General features: G+C 38.2%; 1 protein-coding gene across 3 annotated transcripts in view; it reads right to left on the minus strand.

Annotated features, from left to right (window-relative positions):
- The window catches only part of FBN1 (fibrillin 1), a 157,645-nt gene that overhangs the window by 68,679 nt on the left and 67,434 nt on the right, over nucleotides 1-21,532 (minus strand). For all 3 annotated transcript variants that reach the window (XM_048052354.2, XM_013177522.3, XM_067004149.1), the window contains 8 exons: nucleotides 18,449-18,616; nucleotides 16,996-17,136; nucleotides 16,081-16,200; nucleotides 12,185-12,310; nucleotides 9,929-10,051; nucleotides 4,862-4,984; nucleotides 3,511-3,663; nucleotides 797-850 (listed from right to left, as the gene is read on the minus strand). In XM_048052354.2, coding sequence (XP_047908311.1) covers nucleotides 797-850; nucleotides 3,511-3,663; nucleotides 4,862-4,984; nucleotides 9,929-10,051; nucleotides 12,185-12,310; nucleotides 16,081-16,200; nucleotides 16,996-17,136; nucleotides 18,449-18,616 — 1,008 coding nt within the window. The remainder of the gene's footprint in view (nucleotides 1-796; nucleotides 851-3,510; nucleotides 3,664-4,861; nucleotides 4,985-9,928; nucleotides 10,052-12,184; nucleotides 12,311-16,080; nucleotides 16,201-16,995; nucleotides 17,137-18,448; nucleotides 18,617-21,532) is intronic.

The following is a 21,532-nucleotide window of genomic DNA, read 5'->3' on the forward strand; positions in this document are numbered from 1 at the left end:
TTTTTAATCATGTAGTTCTGATTAGCAAATTCACACCTAAATATTCATGTTCAAGACAAAAAAATATCCCTTTTACACTGATTTAAGACCATTTCTAGCCCACAAACATTTTAAAAACTTGCAACTGTAGATACAAACTGGGCTCTTATGTTTATAGATGCACAGGTACTAATAGCACCCCATATTCATATTCTCTGATTCACAGCATTTCCAGATGTCATCACTCCCGAGAGCATGAACATCCTTCCCTTCTGAATGCTCTTCCCTCTCTGCTGGCAGCAATTCTATTAGTGAGTATTGACTGGCATAAGGTTTGCAATTTCAGTTGTACAACTACAAAGCTGTGATTGTAATCATCTGTTCCTTCTTTGTAATTATCAACCAAGGTCTGTTAGCCAGGTATTTGTGAGTGAGATGAAAATACATGAGCAAGCTCAATGTTCAACATGGCTTTATTCTTCAGGTCAATTTCAATTAAAAACTGTAAATATGACTTACAGATAAGATTTCTAAGTCATGTATGTAATGACACTATTCACAGATTTGCCACTATTCTATAACAGCACTCACATACATTGAATGGCATAAAAAGAGAGGGCACACTGATGAAATGGCATGCTCCACTTATTTTATCCTAAATTCATCTATTCTTCTGTTGCAAACATCCACCTAGATAAGCCTTCCTCCCACTCTTTCCAGCCATCATCCCACCCAGCGTGTCTAACTAATCAAGGATATCAAAGTCATGCTTTCAGCCAGAACTTCCATATTTTGAAACTACATAAGGTGATCTTACCATTTCCTCCTGCTGTCATGCCAGTTCCACTACTGCACAGAGCCTGATATTCAGCTGGAAAAAATATGAAAATACTTACTGGCATACTCTTTCTCAGCTCATTGCTTTCAGCTTCATCATTTACAACATGCCAATTAATTACTCCAATTAAATAACATGCCTTTCAATTCCAAACACATGAATATCCTCCCAATGTTCTGAACCTGTGAAACATTTTAGCAGATTCGGGGTCTGCATCTGCTGATGAAGATGAATGAGTAAAAACTTCAAATGCTGAACCAAGGCATTCAGGAATAGACATGAGCTTCATCATGGCCTTCCTACATAAATAAATCATAACGTCTTCACAGCAAGATTCTCCAGTATTCATATGTCCCAGTCCTTGCTCAAAGTGCACGCTCAAAGTGATTGAAAAACAGAAGAAGTTTTCCCATAAATCTAGACCATATTTAACTCCATTTAGTAGGAGCGTCTGCAAATCAAGAATCTGCTATCCTTAAAAAAAAAAATGTATCAAATTTTCTCAAATGTTTCAGTGAATGGTGGGTTCAAGTCCTTTTGAGTTCAGACCACTTGACAGAGGAAGCTAAACAACCACATCCACATCAGGACTACCTGTAAACAGATAGGTCAGTGTTTTTCAATACAGTTGCACTTTATGAACAGTCAAAATAGAATGGTTTGGGTTGGAAGGGACCTTAAAGATCATCTAATTCCAACTCCCCTGCCATGGGAGGGGACACCTCCCACTAGACCAGGTTGCTCAAAGCCCCAACCAACCTCATCTTAAACACTTCCCAGGTATGGGGAATCCACAGGGCAACCTGTTCCAGTGCCTCACCACCCTCATAGTAAGGAATTTCTTCTGACTATCTAATCTAAATCTACCCTCTTTTAGTTTAAAGACATTACTCCTTGTAAAATAATTACACTACTGTTAAAAAACATTTTTATATTTATTGAACAGCTGTTTTCTCTTCAAGAAAATCATATGCAAAACACCTCCCAGTCGTATCATAATCAGCAGGTTAATATGAATTCAGAAGGCTGTACTTCTGACTTGTAAAATGAACTGATAAGTGGAATCAATTCACCCAAAATCAACTGTTACAAGGATATTCTGCATTACACAGTTTACAACGGGACTTTGCAAGAGAAAGGACCTAATCCTGGGCAAACCATATATGTCTACATTGTGCCCAAAGGGATTCAATATCCATGTAGATACACACACAGCACATACTGCTGCTTGAATCAATTAATCACTGCCAACTTATGTGAAAGCAGACCTGCTCTGGACATGCATCAGCACAACTATTATTCTCAAATGGTAGGAACTTCTGCAGAGAGTTTCTGAGGAGAACAGAGCAACAAGTGTCTTCATTTCAGGAATTCTTTTAAATTTCTCTGATGCAATGCTACTCTGTAAAAAAATTTCTCCTTTCTTCTCCAAGTCAACTCCCAAAGAAATGCTGCACTTCACCCTTTGTGAGATGGCTTTTTTTTTTTGTTTTAAACAGCTGAGAAGGTGGGCAAAACAACACAAGAAAAACAGCTTCCACATGTGTAAATGTTCTGTTAAAGTAATTAAAATATAAAACAGAAGTCAATGATACAGAGTCCAACATTTAAATCCAAAGATTTCAACTCTACTGTACAGAAAGAAGGGCCTATTGATTTGAACAGAGGCTGCTGGAAAGGCTCCTTCCTATTCTGCTAACATTCCCATGGTGTTTTGCTATTCTAAATAACATGGCACATTATAAAATGGTGGCAGCAAGCTCTTGCTGAAGAGCTCTGATCAGCTCAACAAGCCTAATCTGTTCCAATTGCTCATGTCTCTAATGCTTTTCATAAAGCTATCAGTTAAAACTGAGATTTAAAATACATTTCTGGCCTACAAAGCAGGTACCAAGTTAGTGTGAGATGCTTTAGAACTACTTATCAAATGGCTTATTTGGTTTATATGCAACAACAAATTTGCTGAGTGCAAAGAATCACTTGACAAAGTTGTGCTTCAAACTATCACCCTGCAGTCACCTCCACAAAACCAGAGTCTCTTTATTTATTGGCTTCAGGACAAGGACTGCGTCAGCATAGTCTTCTTGGAAGAAGTGCTTGCCTAAAAGCAGATTCTGCCCATGAGAATGATTAGGATTGCTGTCTTGCCAGAGTGCAACTATGTTCCAGACAACAACGCTTGGTGGGGATTTTGCTGAGAGACTCAAATATTCTCAACCGTCTTAATCAGGCTTTTGTTTTGCCCTGACTATCCAAAGTCTAGTTACTGTATAAACAATTTCAGACCACTGGGGTGATACAGAATTCAGACAGCAAATATGTGACTGACAGGTGTACAAAAGGATTTGAATGCATGAATTACTCAAGATGGTTCCATTAATGATTTGAGATCAAAATTATACTTTTAGTAATCCACATCTATCAAAGCAGGGTTTTGTGTGTGACAATCTGTTTTCATGTGTGTAATGACTTTCAATCAGATATTGGCATTTACTGTTACCTCAAAAAATTCTCTCCTATGCTATTCCAATATTCAAAATAGCAGATTGCTCAAAATACTTAACATGTTGTATGACAACATAATTCTCCGGTTTTTAGATGGGATGTTAACACAAAGCTGTATTTTACCTTCCTAAAAACAGCTTATTGACATAAAGCTTACATTAGAATAAGTACCAGTAAATATTCCATACCTGAATTTTGTGCTGGACAGGGTTGACAAGGCTCCCCAAAGGCATAGTCAGTGCTGGCACAACAACATTCCGATTTTGTAACTGCACCGGTTAATGGTCTCACACATTGCCCTCTCTTGTAGCCACCATAGCACGTGCTTCGCATATGTGTATCTGAAAAAAGAAATCCCTCTTAATCCTATCATTATCAACTATAGTGCCATAAGTTACAACAGCTATTAAATATAGCTTGGTTGTCATAAACACTGTGAAATAGCTGTCAAAACAAAACATTTTTCACCATTTCCCTATGCTTCTCAACCACCTATACCCTCACTGCACTCAGGACAGGAAATTCTTCCTCATGCTCCTTTGAGTTCAGACACACAAACTAGTTACCATATTTAATGACTTAACAAATGAACTACAGAAACTGTTACTATGGGCTCTAACATGCAGAAAATGTAAATGTGTAATGCATTAGCTTAGAACTCTTTTATTGACCGTATAATGCATTTTAAATTCCCACTTCCTTTGCAACAAAAGTATAGAAACAATTACTATAGCTCTTTTGACCACAGCTACTCTGTCAACTGGGATAAATCAACTACATATCTGAGCAAAATTTAGTGCAAAATCCATATTTTCATGGCTTCTGAATGTTAAAAGAGGTTTCCCTAATGACAATACTTGTGGCACGTTACTGAGATGGCTTTTTAAAGGCAAGTTGTCAACTGAGGGACTGGGGGCAAACATTAAAATATCAGAACACCTTATTTTTCTGCATTTTTGCATTACTGCCTTTCAGAATACTCAGAGATGAAACCTTACAATTTCTGAGTGTACCATTAGTTTTCTGTTGTTGTTTACCTTTTCAGGATCATAGTTGACATTTCTCACTTTTTAAAAACTGGCTGATAATGGCCATCAGACATATTATAATTTTAAAATCAAAGATCTCAAACCTCCTTCATTTAATAAGAAATAGATGGAAGTAGAAAAATTGATATGTCCCACTTTAAAAAGAGATGAACGCCTAACTAAATCTTTAGGCTTGGTGAAAAAATGAAGTAATCTAGACTGACAAAAACCAGGCAGATTCTCACCTGCTCAAAACTGATAGAGTATCACTCATCCCCAACAGCACTATGCTATATAGTCTACCTGATCTTGTAATTTGGCCCACACATTTTTTACCTTTAAACACAAACAGAAAGAAAAAAGAGTAAAATGGGCATCAACGTAAATATTCCAGAACCCACTAATCCATTAAAATATAGTAAATTCTACATTCAAATTCCAATCTGTCTATCACTTTAACATTAATGCCTTAACATTGGTTGTGACTCGCCTCACATCGAGCTTGTCTTACCAACACAAACACGTCCATCCAGTCCTACTGCAAGGCCAGGGAAGCATTCACATCTGAAAGAACCATCAGTGTTCACACAGCGCCCGTTCATGCATATTCCAGCTGTCTCACACTCATCGATGTCTGTTGGAGAACAGAATGAGCTTTATTAGAAATTAAGTTACATAGAGTTTGATGCTTGGCTGAAACTTGCATTTGTGCAGCCTATTTTCAGCTGAAACTTGCATTCACAGCTGCTTTCAATGCATCTTATAGAAAAATATCAAATGAAAATGGAAACTAGTTCAAATAAAGGTCTTTTTAAGAATAATGATTAATTAATTCTGTAAAACAAAAGAAGAAAATTTAAAATTCAGGAGAAATAACAACAAAACAGAACAATTTGATTCTCTCAGGATTTTCCTGCTGCTCAGAGGTCTACACTTTCCCAACTTGTTCCCAAGGGGTACATATTCCAAAATAAGGGTCATTCAAGCAAAAACATAACAGAGGAATGAGGAAACTGTGACTGCTAAGACAAAGGACTTCTGTAGTGCGCAACTGCGTATTCCCTTTCTGCGTTAACAGTTAGTTTGCACTGTAAGAAATCAGCCCAGATTGCAAATTGAATCTCTCATACCCTCACCCTGCTCCCCGCAGGAATCAGGAATGCTTTCATAAGGACACCAAAGAATTTCCCTTCCTCCTGCTGTGGGTTCAGTTTTTGGAAGCTCATCTGAATGTTCACAGGCAGACCCTTCCTGCACATAGCATCTTTCTGGTTATCTGCATGACAATTACTTTTTTCCCTATCAGATGCTCATTATAGTCCATTTTATACACTTTTAATGGATAGACTACACTCCAGTCTTGAAAGAAACTTCCTAATGATTTGAGCACCAAGGAATTGCCAAGCACTAGCTATCATCTTTGCCCAACAATAGTACACTAAACGATAAGGCCCTTAGCAGTGAAATACAACAGTAAAACCTCATAATATTGGACTATCACAAAGGGATGTCAAATTAGAAAAAAAAAATTTATAGTCTTCCTGTCCTAATAGTAAGATCATTCTCTAGACACAGAGATCATGCCATTATTTTATAAGTGATTAAGAAAAGGAGTGTTTAAAATATTGTTTGGAAGTATGTATAACCTTTGTAGAATAATCACTTCATAACAACTCTCCGTAACATATACAAAAGACAGTGTGTGTGTGACAATTTCCTTTTTTTCTGACCTTAAAAGGGCAAATTGAGAGTGAAACACCTCTATGTTTTACTTAGTTTGTGTTGTTTGGCATAAAACATGGCTTGTATGATCCAAGATTCCTTTTTCAAACTGCATTTTAAAATAGAAGTTATAGTTGAGTATATGGGCTCAATTCATTTCAACTTCATCCTGCAATCTTTTGTTCTGTTTCAGGCAAATTTTAAATGCTTTTCCCTCTTTAAATGTCATCCTTACTCAGTGTAAGTAAAACTGAGTCAGGAATTCAATGTATGTCCGTATTATTTAAAGGTGCAGACAGTTTTTGCTAAACAATAATGAACTCCTTGGACAGATACATGTTCTCCAAAAATAAAAAATAAAAAAATTAAAAACACGTTCCTTTTGTAAGGTTACTTACAGAAACACAAAGGCAAAATTGCCTTTTTTCTTTTTTTTTTTTTTATTGTTAAGAAATTGTAAAGTAGTAAGGGATGAAATGTGCAATGTGTTTTGTTTTACACTCATTTACAAATGTGTCTAAAATACTGTCATTGGTGTTTTATAGAAAGGTACACTTGGTCACTCAGCATTGCAGAGGTAGCTGAAACTTTGGCTCCAGTGAAAAAGAGGCAAAAATCCTCTGCTTTTACCAGGGCCGGGATTCCACCCAGTAAATCAACTGCACATGCAGGCATACAGTCCAAATTTCTAACCCTAACAAGGCTCCGCCGTCCTCTGTGGTAAAAGCCGCCATTTTGACAACTTCAGAAATACTTTTCTGACGTTTGCCCGAATACCTCAACCTGGTCCTGGAAAACAACCTAATAGATTCATTCTCCATGTCCAATCGGTTTTTGCCTTTTCTGCTTAGCTTGCTCAGTAGTGCCAGCTGGGTACACTAAGTCCTCTAATTTTAACCAGGAAAAATTTACTCAGACTACTAAACTCCCACTTCCAGTTGCCTTGCAAGAGCTTTCAATAATGCTTTAAACCTCTGCCTGGCTGATCTAAGTATTTCTGAAAAAGCTTCAGCAAATCATCAGTGGAAGAACCTAATGGTGAAAAAGTTTAATATGTCTTGTATTACAGGGAATACACAAGACTGTGGTGTAACATTCTTTTTTGGCATGTTACTTCATAAAGCCTGAGTGGAATTTTTACCAGACAGCCAAGCACATGCCCTGTACTTATACTTAAATTCCAGTTTTATGGAACTGTCAATTACAGTATTCCTAACTTTGGGTTAGAAATTTTTCCTAACATTTCCAAATTCAGCTTACAATGCATCAAATGAGATGTTTATAGGAGTAACGTGTTTCACACTGCAATTCTTGTATTCCTTTGTTGATCTCCTGAAGAATTTGGCAAAAATACTTGTCAATTCCATATCAAAATTGCTCAGGCAGGTAGCCAATTTGCTGCAGAAACATCAGTTTGTGCATACACACATTCCCAATATGTGTGAGCACTAACTGCATGTTTAAGCTTGTGTAAGATCTTCATGCATTCGCTTCACAAACAAATTCAGGATACACAGTGTGAAAGATGAGTGTTTCAGAACCTAACTGTTTTATAAGACAGAAATTATTTACTCTGCACTTGTGGTATATACAGAGAGGACTCTACAAGGATAGACACTAAAATGTACAAGGAAAAGACATTATTAAGGATCGATTTTAAACTTTTATTAATGTGACTAGAGACATTTACCAGAGAGTTGTGCTCATTCTAGCCACTACTTTCTCCTGGGAATTTCATGATGCTTTGGGCGAGTGGAAGAAGGAGACACATATGGGAATTTGGGAATACGTGCACTTTGGGTGTCAATGTCTCAAAATCTGGTTTGATTTTCACCCAATAGCAATTTCATACTTAATGAATGTTTGCATGCTCGTTCATAGAGAACGAGGCTTACTGTAAGTGTTGAAAAGCAGTGGGAGAAATCCTTATTTTACTATAACATCTGTTCCAACTTCCAGTAGAAATCAGTTGAGTTGCCTGCAATTTTGGATAATTTTCAAATATTCTCCCTTTGATGCACAGAAGTAACATTTCTCTAGGGCCAGAAACCCCTTTTTGGCTGTATCCATAGTCCTGTTTGGCCAGGAGGCATGTAAGAGAGGCTGTGAAGTCAAGTATCCCAAGTTTGATTTTGAAAGAGTCGAAGCAATTTATGTACCAGTTTCTTGGATGGCATTTCAGTGAACAGACTGATATAAAAAACATAAATAAATAAAACCAACCAACCAATCAACAAACAAAACCCATCAACAACAACAAAACGCCATACCAAAAGGTGATCAAGGCACAAAACAAGACAAGTTTTTGGGCTGAGCTTTCATGAGTTAGTCACATCCCTGCTAATGACACAGAGAGCAGCCAGCAAGTGGTCTTTGGGAACAAGACTGTCTGACGTGCCAAGGCCTGATAGGCATTGAACTCTTCCCTGCCAAGTCTGAGGCCAAGTTTCATTGCCTTCCCACACACAGACCAGCTTGAAAATAAGCCTTGGCAAAGTGCAGACATACACCCACTATTTGGAAAACAGGTAAGAATGTAAATACAGCTGATTGCTGTTAAGTGTGTGAAAGCTGCTGCCAATGCAGACAGTAGCTTGTAAGCTAATGGGACACATGTTCAGATCCATGCATTTTTTTCATCTGAGAAATTAAAGGACAACTTATTCTCCCAATCAAAACTATCCTATTATGAAGCAAGAATGGGGTCTCCTCTTGTTATAATAGATGAATCCCCTGCCTGAAAGCTGGGTAGCCCTGGTTTGCACATTTAGTGCAAAAGGTACCAAATGCAAGAGAATTTCTGGATGTTTTACCAATAAATCGTTGTCCTAGTTTGGATCCAAAGTCTAAGTCTAGGTACCATGCATCTCAGATCTAAGACCTGTACAGTGTTCAAGAAGCAAAAGGATCCAGAGAAATTCACCTTTAATGTCAGTAACTCTCAAAAACAAATTAATTCAAACATTTAATTTTGTAACTGGTCCACAAGATGCTGCTGTATAATCCAGTGTTCTTTTTTGGGTTTTGTTTTGTTTGTTTTTTTAATTTACTGAAGTGTAAATACTTTAATTACCTTGATTCCTAGAGCTGAAAGATTTAAAATTTTTTCTAAAGAAAAATCCTAAGTAACTTGGCACAGCATTTGCTTATTCCTTATTTCAGCTTCTGTAAGTAACTTGGCACAGCACTTGTTTGTTCCTTATTTCAACTTCTGGTTTGTGCCTATAAAACACACTGAAACACGAAGACTTATACACACAAAACTTGCAGTTCCTGATGGGACAGAACAGGAACTCTGATGACATAACTAGCAACAAAAAGACTGCAGTGTCTCCCACATGAGCTTTTGCTGAGCTAGTGCAGCAAACACCAAAGACAATCTTGCTGTGGTGCTCATGTCTGCATCTCGGTCACAAGGGGTACTGCACACTTCTTGGAGATACTGTATTGACTGGAGACACCCAGGCAGGAATGGGAGACAGACCCCAGGAAGGCCAGCATGTTTGGGTGGTCAAAGGCAGAAAACTTGAAAATGCCAAGCACAAGAAGTGAGATATACTGGAGTCAAACTGCAGAAGACCTCATAGGCAAAAAAAAAAAAGTTTAACTAGGTCAGATCACACAGTTGTTGATCAAAAAATATTTCCCACTGGTTGGTTAGGGCTGCTGCTCAGCACTTTGAAGAAGACTGAGTGCTGTCTTGCACAATAACAAATCATTCTAGCTAATTAAAAAAGCATATCTGATGAGAACTCTGCCCAGTGTTTCTTGTCCCCAAGGATCACTGTAAGGAAATTAAAGCTACAAGAGGAATATAACTCTCATACTTTGGGAATCCATCAGTTATTGTGCTTACCTCTGCAATAGCGTCCATCAGATGCTAACTGGAACCCTGGTTTACAAATGCATTTAAAACTGCCGTCCTCATTGATGCACATCCCATTCAGGCACATATTCCTTATGCTGCATTCATCCATATCTGAAAATGCACATAACAGATGTAATCCTTATACTGTTTACATAAAAGAACCCCTACTAATTATATCCAAAAGGTAAACCTTAATTTCCTTCTTGGTTGTCAGGGGTACATGATAAATGGGAACATACAGTGGGACGTAGTGCACTGTCCTAGAGGATGCATGAAAGCAGTAACTCCAGTTTTTCATAATGAATAGTTAACATACAAAGGTATGCATACAAAAAAAGTAAAGAGAATGACAAAATAGATGAGAGACTGGACAGTTTAAGAACTGCCGGTTGGTAAAAACCTTTAAAAGGTTTTTAGAAAAAAAGGGGGTGGGAGGGATGCAATTGAAGAGAGCCTGCAATCTTGATGAAAATGGAAGCTAGGTTAGAAGCAGATTGCATTTGGAATGGCAAACATATTTTTATGTTACTAAGAACACCTGAAAGGGCAGGAGTGGATACCTGTGTTAGAAGTGAAAACTTCTGTAACCTCTGTTTTAAGATTTCCAGTGTGGGAGACTTCCCACCACTGCACTCAAGCATGCAGAAGCACATTGAACTCTGCTGCATTTTCATCATCAATTTCCATTTAAAATAAAACTCGCACCTTCCTGGATTCAGCATGACAGGTCACATAGGAGAGGTGCTTACTGGCTTCATGCTGGCATTATTCACTCTCTGACCTAATGGCACAGAATAAGAATTCAAATAAGAATAGCATATACTGCTATTCTGAACCCTGCACAGTCAGTCAGTCAGTCTCTCTCTCACGCAAAGGCAAGAAATTTCTGTGCTTGATTTGAGTAATATATTATGTGCTCTTAGTCTTTACTTCATGCTGGTGCAAATGAAATCAATTTTGGACATCACATACAAGAAAATCAGTACTATTTAGCAGTTTCATATAAAGGACTATACGCAGTTACATTGATGGATGGCACAGGGTCTTTACCAGTAAGTGTGTGCATATGTATTCCTAAGAACAAAACTCAATGCATTACAATGCCAGAGATGACACTGCTTCATAAGCGGATGCAACAGACATTCTGGCAACATGTGCAATGGAATTAAAAATGTTTTACCAGACTGCCGATGTCCTGGTTCTTATTACTATTAGCACATGGTATTTGGTGGAAAAGGAAGAAATCAGAATCAAGTGGTTTTTATTCCCAAAATATATTCATTTTCAAGTACCTTTAGTCAATATAGATCCATAATTAGATATTTAAAAACTAACTTATAGTGCTAAACTGTGTCTAAAAAAGAGTCAGGTAAAACAGTCTTAAAATGTCTGTCTCTACCAAGGATTAACAGAATCACTACGAGCACATAAAATCACTGGATCATAATGACATTACAATATATTCGGAATCATGCTATTTTCCTTAATATTGCAGCTGTCTTGGACAGATATTACACTTCTAGACATGGTGTGTTTTCTTTTTACTTACAGGCTAAGTCAGACAAAAATAATTTATGATTAAAAAAATCATGTATCTATCCCAACCAGGAATTTTGGCATTAAGTCTTTGAGCTGAATCACTGAGATAATATTCTGCCAAAAATGTTTCTAAGAACAGTGCTTGAAATTCCTTTAATGTATGAATAGATCATTGAGAACCCTCCCAAGGACCTTGGGAAGCATGATAAAGAACATTCTCCCCCTTCCCCCCCAACTTTGCTAAAGGTCTAGGAGGTAGGAACACATCAATTACGTTTACAAATTTTTCTTAAAAACAGATTTTATGGGTCAGCCCAGATTGCATCTGCATAAAACACACTGCTAGACACCCAGTTAGATCCCATAAAGTATGCTGTTAAACACACAGTAAAATTAGGCAGCATGTGACTTGTACTCCGTTTTAAAATGTACCACTCCCATCAAAGAAACTGCATTTTGCCATAGTGGTATGTGCTATTTCTCCTGCTGGACAGACATCCTGTTGAGGATTGCCAAGCCAAGGATCCAGAACTGGCTGCAAAAGACAGTTTACTTGCCCTCCCAGATACAGCAAAAGGTATATAGAAATTTGATTCCTTGCTCCCCTCCATCCCCTCTCACCAAAGGTCCTTTTCTTTTTTATTGATGTGAATAACCGCTTGCAACTGTAATTACTAATATGGAGTAACTTCAGAAAAGTCTTACCTTCACAGTTTTTTCCATCAGCTGCCACTTGAAATCCAGCATTGCACACACAGTGAAAACTGCCATCTGTATTTATGCATCGTCCATTATTGCAGATACGACCATTCTGTAAACATTCATCAATGTCTGAAAGCCAAACAAAAAGAAAAATAATGTTTTAGGACTTTTCTTTTTTATACTCAAGCGGATTTTTTCCCATTTTTCTTCCCCCTAGGTTTTTAACCCTACATGGAAACAATATTCACCTGAGAAATAATTTATTTTGATTTCCATAACCAAATGCTACGGGTGTGGAAAATGTTTGCCAGCTTTAAATTTCAAGTTGCTGTGAAAGAATTTCAGTGAACATTACCCAGCAACTGGTTCAAACAAGAATCAGACCCATTTAACTGTTGTTGTTTGGTTTTGTCTGTTTTTTTTTTTTTGTTTTCCATTTTCATTCATCATTAAAATGCTTTTACTGAAATTTAACTTAAGAATAGCTAACTACTGAAGGAAAGACGGGAAGTTTGTTTTTTGATGCTGCTTTGTAAAGTAAGAGGAGAGTTTGAGACTTTCCCACCTCAGAAGATATTTCTCATGCTTACTTTATATTTGAAACATCAGCTCCTCATTTCCCTCTCTCTGCAGGAGATGCTTGGCAAATGCTTTGGAGGACCTGAACAGTGATATCACACAAGGCTGGCAGCTCTCCCTTGCCTCCAAACGAGGGGAGAGGAGATGCTGAGACAGACTGTCTAGACATTTTTCAGATTGCTCAGTGTTCTCCATCAAGGCCTGGACCATCTCCCAGAGATTCCTGCACACAGGGGACTCTGTTCACAGGGATTTCAACCAGCCTATGCAAATGCATCTATAGTACAATCACATCATCTTCCCAAATATTCTGGAGGTGCCTTTCCCCAAGCCCTCTCCACAGAAGGGCATTGCTGTGCTTGAGGAAGGAACAGAGGACAAGGAGTCCTCCTGAACAGTGCCCCTGCTCTCTAGACAGGTATCTGAGGGGAAACTTGTGTCTCTTGAAATTGTAAACCTGAATTTGCCTTCCCAGCAGCATGGTACTTCTAGGAAGCTACTAAGAAAGCCCTTAAAATAACTGTTTTGCCAGCACGCAACCAGGCCAGCAGAGGCAAGAGCTGCTTAAGTGGCAGTGCCAGCTTGCATCCCTCTTGACATCCAGCAAAAGCGTACAGGCTTGATAAACCTCTTCGCAATTGATAAACAAGCATCATTGTTCAGTAATGCAGAAAGCGAGTTTTCTCTCTGCTCAGTCCCTTTTCCCCACTTTTGTGGCACTCAATTGTACCTGAGCCTGACTTTAGTTACTCTGCCAGCTTTCTTCCTTGGGGTAGGCTGAATGCTAAATCATCTCAAGATTTTTCTGGCCTTTTAGTTTTTAGAGTTTGTTAGGATCTCTACCTTCATGGATCTGATAGGGTAACAGTTTTACACTAAAAGAGAGTAGGCTTAGGTTAGACAGTAGGAAAAAATTCTTTAAGGTGAGGGTAATGAAGCACTGGAGCAGGCTGCCCAGAGAAGCTGCAGATGCCCCATTCCCTGCAAGGGTTCAAGGCCATGTTTGGATGGAGCTTTGGGCACCCTGGTCTGGTGGGAGGTGTCCCTGCCCGTGGCAGGGGAATTGGAACTAGATGATCTTTAAAGGTCCCTTCTGACCCAAACCTTTCTATGTTTCCATCTAAATCATGGTACAGGAAATTAACACAGAATTTTGGTGTTCTTTACATTCAGAAAGCTGACAGGAGACTCATCACTTGTTTCTGTTACCTTTAGAATTTTCTAATTGCGAAATATCACTGTGGATTTTTCTTTTTTCCTCAGGGAAACTTCTAAGACTCAAAGTTCCCCTCTCACTGAAATGTCTGCAATTGCTGCCACCTCTGTGTGAGGTATGATCTCTTCCTCTTGAAACTATCAGGTAGATTATAATAAGCACTTAGCTATTAAAGCTTTGATTCCTGAAAATTCATAGCTAATCACCATAAAATTTCACTTTTATTGAGGTCCATTTTACATCTACTCTTCTGCACTTGAAAAGCATTTTTCATTTTGATCATTAATCATAGCTCTAGTAGCCTTATTTATCTAAGTTCCCAATTAACATATTCATTCAGTGAAACTCCTACTAAAATTGAAAGGAATCCTATTAGCAGTTTTATCAGTAGCTTGTGTTACAGACAGCAATGTTTAATCAGACACCTATCAAACTTATCATGCAGAAAACCTTCCATGGAACCTCAGAGCAAGGAATAGATAAACATCTGGTCATTAAAGAGGTTTCATTTTTCAAGAAGGGATGTAAGGAATACATTTGCAAAAGTGTATCACCACAGACACATTTGTATATGCAAAAAATAGAACAATTTACAAAGTAGTCGTGCAAAGTAATTCTACAGTAAATGCTGATTTTGGCAGGCTCCAGTGCTATACGCATATTTTGCCAAACATACCCCACTGGCCCTTTTCTTTTCCCTAGACTGGTCCTAAAAATTCCTTCAGAAAACAAAGATTCTGCACATCTTAGCACTTTATGAACTGTCTGTCAAGCAAGTACGGTTCCCACAGACTGCAAAGGAACTGCTAAGTGACCACACTTTAATGCCATTAAGCTACTGGGCTTCTGACAACCATGTGTTTGTGTAATGAATCAGTCAAATTAAAAGTGTGTGACAAAAATGACTCATGAGTGAATTCATCACCACTGAGACTCCACTTCAGCACTCCTTCACCACTAGTCAGCTGAACTATGAAGATGCTTCCACAGCTTGGCTGTTTGGCAGCAACTAAGTCAAATATTCCCAGCAACATGCAGCAGTGGTGCTGGCTCTGCATGTCCTCCTGGTTTGGAATAAGCTTCTGTACCACAAATACCTTTCAGATTCACACAGGAAAAAATAAATAAAAATCACACACTATACAGATAGCTTTCTTCTGGCTCTTTAAGAAACTCTGCTTCAGGATGACTGCATGTTTAGGGAATCCTCCTTTTACTCCAGAAAGCAAAATATTACGACAAGCTAGGACTTTGAGCATTCAAATTTATCCTACTCCATTTAGATGCCTCCTTTCTTGTGGAATATCAAAGTAGTCATTAATTCTCCTGCCCAAAGTCTCTCATTATGACTTAACCATAAAAGACTGCATCCACCTGTGCTGCCCAATTACCACCTCAGGGTGGTTTGGAAGTCACAGAGCCTTGACAGAGGGCTGAACACTGAGGAGCTACACCTTCCCCACTTCTGAAGACAGGGTGAAGACCATCAGGACTTTTGTTGTCCTTGTTCTTCAAAAACACAAATAATGGGGATTCTACAGCTTCCCCACCAGCCTTTTGTGTGCTCTGCCACTTCTCCATACCTTAGTAAGCTGAAATTTATGTTGATTTCTTCCTCTGTCAGTGGGCAGGGAGAACACATGGACATTGTACTCTTTACCCACTGGAAGGCTTATTTTATCTCCCATCTGTGTTAGTCTTTTAGCAGTCTTTATAGGTAAAGTGCTGTTTCAAATAAGGTATGTTTATTTGTCCTTGAGATCTTCATGGAGCAAAAGAAGAAACGGCTGAACATTTTTTTTTTGTTTTTTTTTTTTGTTTGTTTGTTTGTTTGTCGTTGTTGTTTTGTTTAAAAAAAAAAGTCTTCCACTTCAAAGCCACAAATGGTGCCAAGATACTTTCAGCACGGGACAAAATGTCTTTTTCATAACCCTGTCTGCGGAAGGCAGGTTAATCATTTTGAAAGAGCTCTTTTTTCTGCCGTATTTCTCTTCCTTTAGGTTTTTTAAATCATACATAACAAGTGTTAAATGTTGCTTAAAAACTGTTTTCCCCCCTGGTATGTATACAATAAAACAGATATGTCTGTAAAACTGTGATTCACCTCGGCACTCTGTTCTCGTTGGTGTGCTTTGATATCCTATACGACACTGGCATATGTAGGATCCCTGGGTGTTCACACAGTCTCCACTGATACATGGATTCTTCTCACATTCATCAACATCTGCAAGACACAGACAGTATATTTTTATTAAGACATTGGTTGAAAGACATTCAGGTCCATAGGGTTATTTTACTGTTTTGTAGTTGGAGAAATAGTGTGCTGCAATCTGAAACAAGAGGGGACACCACTGAATTCCCACTAACAGGATCCCATGTTCTAAGCAAAGCAGGACCTGGGAAACTGGAGTACTCAAGACAAGATATTGTGGTAGAGGTCTCAAACCCACATGTCTGCATTCCCAGCCTCACAGGAGAGACAGATTTTGACAGAAGCAAAATCTTGTAAGACAGATAATCCTTGCTCCTATCATCTAACTCCAGCTGAGTTCCAAAATCAAAGGCCTCAAGAGCCCAACAAGGTACTCCTGATCAGCTGAATGAGGACTTGTTAATTTTACTGAGTTTAAGATCATGGTTGCTTTTATTTATTTGTTTACAATAATTCTTTTGCATACTCAAAGAGCTGATAACTTTTTAAAGATGTCATTTTAAATCACTAAGAAACACATCACAATCACAGATTAATAAGAAATCCTTAATTTTGTATAATTTTGTGACAAGTTACAAGATTTGTTATATGCTGTCTTAAAGGCAAAACTGCTGTAAAAGTAACTTTGCCATTGAAAGAAGTTTTGCTGTCTTTTTAAATATGAAGTTATTTTGGTGCGTTGTTGTTGTTTGTTTGTTTGACAGGGGGTTATTTTATATAAGAACTCTGAGTTATTACATTGTCTAGAAAAGAAAAAAAAGTTTAATAAAATTCCCTTCTGTGATGTACAGCAAAAAAATCACATACCAATGCATTCCCCTCTAACATCCAGTTGGAATCCTTTGTTGCACTCGCAGCGGTAGCTCCCAGGAGTGGGAATACAGCGCCCATTAAGGCAGAGATGTCGGAACAGCTGGCAATAGTCAGTGAAGTTCACTGGCAAGATCACTGAAAAAAGAAAGTTGGAAAAATATTTTAATAGCTCATCATAATCATTTTTGGTAATCTGCAACTTGGACAGCATTTTCCGTTAAAAATCAACATTTACCTTCCATCACAACATGAATTACATAGTACAATCAGCACTGGAAGAGACAAAACAGCACTTTGTCTCTAAGAGATCTGTCTGAAACCAGCTAACGATGACTTCCTTTTTCATTGTGGCAAATCTGATGCAGTTTTCCTCTTTTGCAGGACAAAAGTGGTCTAAAACTGCTTGGACCTAGGGGAAAAGCAGGTGCGTGGAATTGCAGGGACTCTATCAAAAGCCAACTGTAACAAGGATAAGGAAGACTGGTTCAGTTATCCCCATTTTCAGACAGCACAGTGACAGAGGGCAGGAATAACCTTGAAAGGTATGCCTATACGGACTTTGGCAGACAGACATGAGCGGGCTATACCCATGCTCCCAGCTGACTAGAAGCTGTGCAACTACGTCAGTGAAGTGTCAGGCCTGAGTTAGTATACTTTGCCTCTTAGGCTTATTAGCTCAGCTTGGTGCTGAACCAAGACTAAATAGTTTCAGCTGGTGCCAGTGCAAATGGAGCCTGCCTGCATCTGCACAGAGCATGGGTCAAACGAACTCATGTCTACTTGCAAAAGAAAATCTGGTTAGGCCAAGTGATTTTAGGTGGTACATGCCTACTGCAGACTATATGGGCACTTAGTAAATTCCCTGAGAAAGGGCAGAATAAGGAATATATCACTATTCTGCTCTGGCTTCCATGTTGTTCTAGTGAAACCTTACCTATCTCATGTGTATCACTGGAACAGTTCTTTCTTTACATTGGGTCAGCCTCAGTGCCCACCAGACTAGTATTTTTACCTGTACATCACCTGGCCAAGTAAGAGTGAGGAACACAACCTGAAAGAAGCTGCTTTCTCACAGACAAGCTCTTTAAAGTAACTATCACAACTTAGTTAAAAAGCTATTCGTGTTCTTCCATAATGTTGACATGCAGCAAAGCTCACAATAGCCTTAAAATAACAGTAATGTAACTATTATAATACATACATCTCAGTACAGACAGTAAAGATGTGATTTTGGAATCCTGTAGAAAGGAGAAAAACACTACCAATGAGGTACACTTGCTGTAAGATACATGTTAACCAGACTACAATTAGAAGGATATCTAGAAACTATATGGCCACATAAAATAAGTGATAACAGCTGAAGGGAACAAACTGCTCCTCAGAAATGCATGTTTGTATATAAACTAAATACAGATGGTATAGGAAGAAGTGAATACTTGCTTCTTACCATGAGGTGGTGGAGCCCGAGATGGATAGACAATTTCTGGCTGTTGAGGGACCAGAGGAGGATAAACACCAGGAAGGATTGGTGGAGGCATGACTTCAGGACGACCCGGAGGAATGTCAGGTCTTGCTGGCAGCAGAGCAGCTACTGTGCACAATTTGCGATACTCATCTGAAATGTGAAAAACACGAGTGCTGTTTTAGACTCTTGTAGCTTTTCCATTTAATCCAACTCCCCCCCTTTTCACAGCATGTCAGATTAGTAATAACAAATTCTAAAGAATCTGGACACACTGAGCCTACATCAATTTTCTTCATAGCAACGAGCTTTGTTCTGTGAATCAAGTCATTAATCCAAAGGAGGGTATTAATGCTGCTTGCCAGAAGACTGCTAGTATAAAGATAACATAACTGACTTTCTGCATATGAAATTGAACAGTTGAATTTAGACCTGATCTTAATCTCATCTTAATCTGATTTTAATCATCAAATCTTTGATGAACTCAGTGAAAAATTTACCAAAAGAAGGACTTTTGGACTTGATCCCAAGTTAATTTAATACAAACCTTCCCATAAAGCTAGAAAAATACTGGACTGGGGAAAAAAAAAAAAAAGAAAAAAAACAGTTTCTACTGTATTTCTTAAAAGTTAGTCCCCTAAAACAAAGAAATATAAACATAAGCCATGAGGCAAAAGCAATTAGAGAATGAATACACTAACGCTATTTCATTGTGAAAATGAAGTTTGCCCTTAAAAGCAGAAATCAAATGAGGTGCAATCTAAGGAGTGTAGTCAAAGAGAAACTGAGTCAGATCCACACCAAATTCATCCTTCCCCTGATGGGAAAAATGGGAAAATGATTTATTTTGCTGTAAATGTTATCTATACTGAGTGTCATACATTCTTCTATTGTTTATCTTTATTAGTGGCATCTGCCCTACTGACCCACTTTTCCTTGTGCCCCCAGCTCTTTTGTCCTTGGGAAGTGCGGGTTTGGAAGATGTGAACCAAAAAATGCACACAATTAAAGACCACATTTCCAGCTGACCTGATTCACGTCCGCAATTCATGTGTACACAAATAACTATTTGTGCAGCCAGTATATTTGAACTTCAAAATTGTAGTTTATGGCAGAACAGGAGGGAGGAATTATATAATGAAAACAAAATGCTAAAGAGATGCATGAATTTTTGAACCAATATAAAAAATGAAAACTGAAAAACAAGTCCAGTGTTGGAAGATCTAGGTTGAGTATTTCAGCCTTCAACACTTTCATCCTGCTTTTATTTTCACCTGTAAAACATATTAGAAATTCTTCCTGAATCACGAAGGTTTTGTTAAATAAACACGGTATCCCAAAATTCTGCTTTTCCTGATTATTTGTGTTTGTGTTTTGTCTTTGTGTTTATTTTCAAACTCTTAGGTGATCAGTTTGTTTCATATGTCACTGCATTCCCCTCTATTGTTCCTTAGGGTGACTTAATCTTTAAATCATTTGCAAGAAGATTTTATTGTATTTTGCTTGTTTTGTTCTAGTTTTCTATTGTGCCTACTCATAAGTAAGCTGAATCCGTTCTCAGTCAGTGATCTATCTGTGATAAAACAGACACAGAGACATTCAGAAGTGTCCACATAAGTACATTCAGAAACACCAGTATGCAATTTTTTTCTAACGACAGTAGTTGTAATAGTCAATTTTCTAATCATCCATTTTCTACAGCCTACTGATCAGTGTCTGTGAAAGAAACAATACTGTATTTCTTTTTCACTCCAGATTGGTAATGCCCAATTACCCAAAGGCAATTGACCAAGAGCTGAGGATTTCCGCACAAAAAGAAGTCACGGCATTGGGGCTGCCCATGAATGCAATCAGCACACATGATCAAACCGTTTAGGTGTGAACTGAACACACACGTGGCTGGGTGCCCGCCCCAACACTTTTGAATTATTTGCAGTGTCAGTGGCAAACTGTCACTCCATATAAACAATTATTGCCGTGTTATGCAAAGAAATACAGTGCAAGCCTTTTTTATTGCAACTTTAATCTCCATGTATAATTTCCAGCAATAAACAGCCTATTTTATAGTACCATCTGGTCTGCTGCCCACATTGAAAATGCAGCTACTTGGTTACATTATGCAACTAGTCCTCCACTTCATATTGCTGTGTGCTTCCATTTCAGATTTAGAGAGACTTCGGGCCATTGGTACTCTTCACTGATAGCTCTAAATTCCTCATCTTGCTGTCTCAGGCTATATTGAGGAATAAATGAACATGATTAAATAATGACAGCAACACCTTGCATACAGGTAAGGCTTTTCAAAGATTTCAAAGCACCTTTGAAAAGAAAAAGTTCAGTCTCAATCTACATCCCAAGTCAGAAGAAAAAAGTGGAATATAGCCATGATCTGGAAGACCTTGCATAGATTTTTGCATCAGGAAGTCTGAGTTCTAGCTCTTTTTCCAACATATGTCTCAGTCTGTGGCCTGTGCCAAATCATTTCACTTTTCCACCCAGCTTATTCAGCAGTTAGATATGAATAATTAGAAAGTATGTAAAGAAAACAGGGACTGTGTTAAGATTGAGAGTTGTCTCCTCCTCTTCCAATTTCAGGTGATCATCAATAGATTTTACTATATTCTAAGCATTATTCTAGTCAATCTTGGGTATTTAACATGTTTAAATATTATTAACGAGATAGTGACAGAACCAGGAAGACACCTCCCACAGTTTTGATCTTATCGCTCTGCTTCAGTATTACAGTTTCAGTCAAAGGGTTAAAAACAAGAATAAACACTCCCATATGTGTTCTCTGACAATTTCTTCAGAGTTATACTGCAGTAGTGTTATGACCCCAAATTCTCCCTAAACCCTGCACCTCCCTTGAGCTCCTCCTAGCAATCCTTAAGCTTGTGTTCTTCCTTTCTAAAGCATTTCATTAAGTCTCCACTCCTAAACAAACTCAAAAACATCTTTCCTCTACCCCCTCACACTTAGTTTCACAATCTGCTCACCATCTTCTGTATATTCCAGATTCATGTTATCTGGGGATCTTAATACGCAGTGAGGCACTAAAGCACAACAGGT

This window comes from Anser cygnoides, chromosome 11, assembly GCF_040182565.1.
Source record: "Anser cygnoides isolate HZ-2024a breed goose chromosome 11, Taihu_goose_T2T_genome, whole genome shotgun sequence".
Lineage (NCBI taxonomy): Eukaryota > Metazoa > Chordata > Aves > Anseriformes > Anatidae > Anser > Anser cygnoides.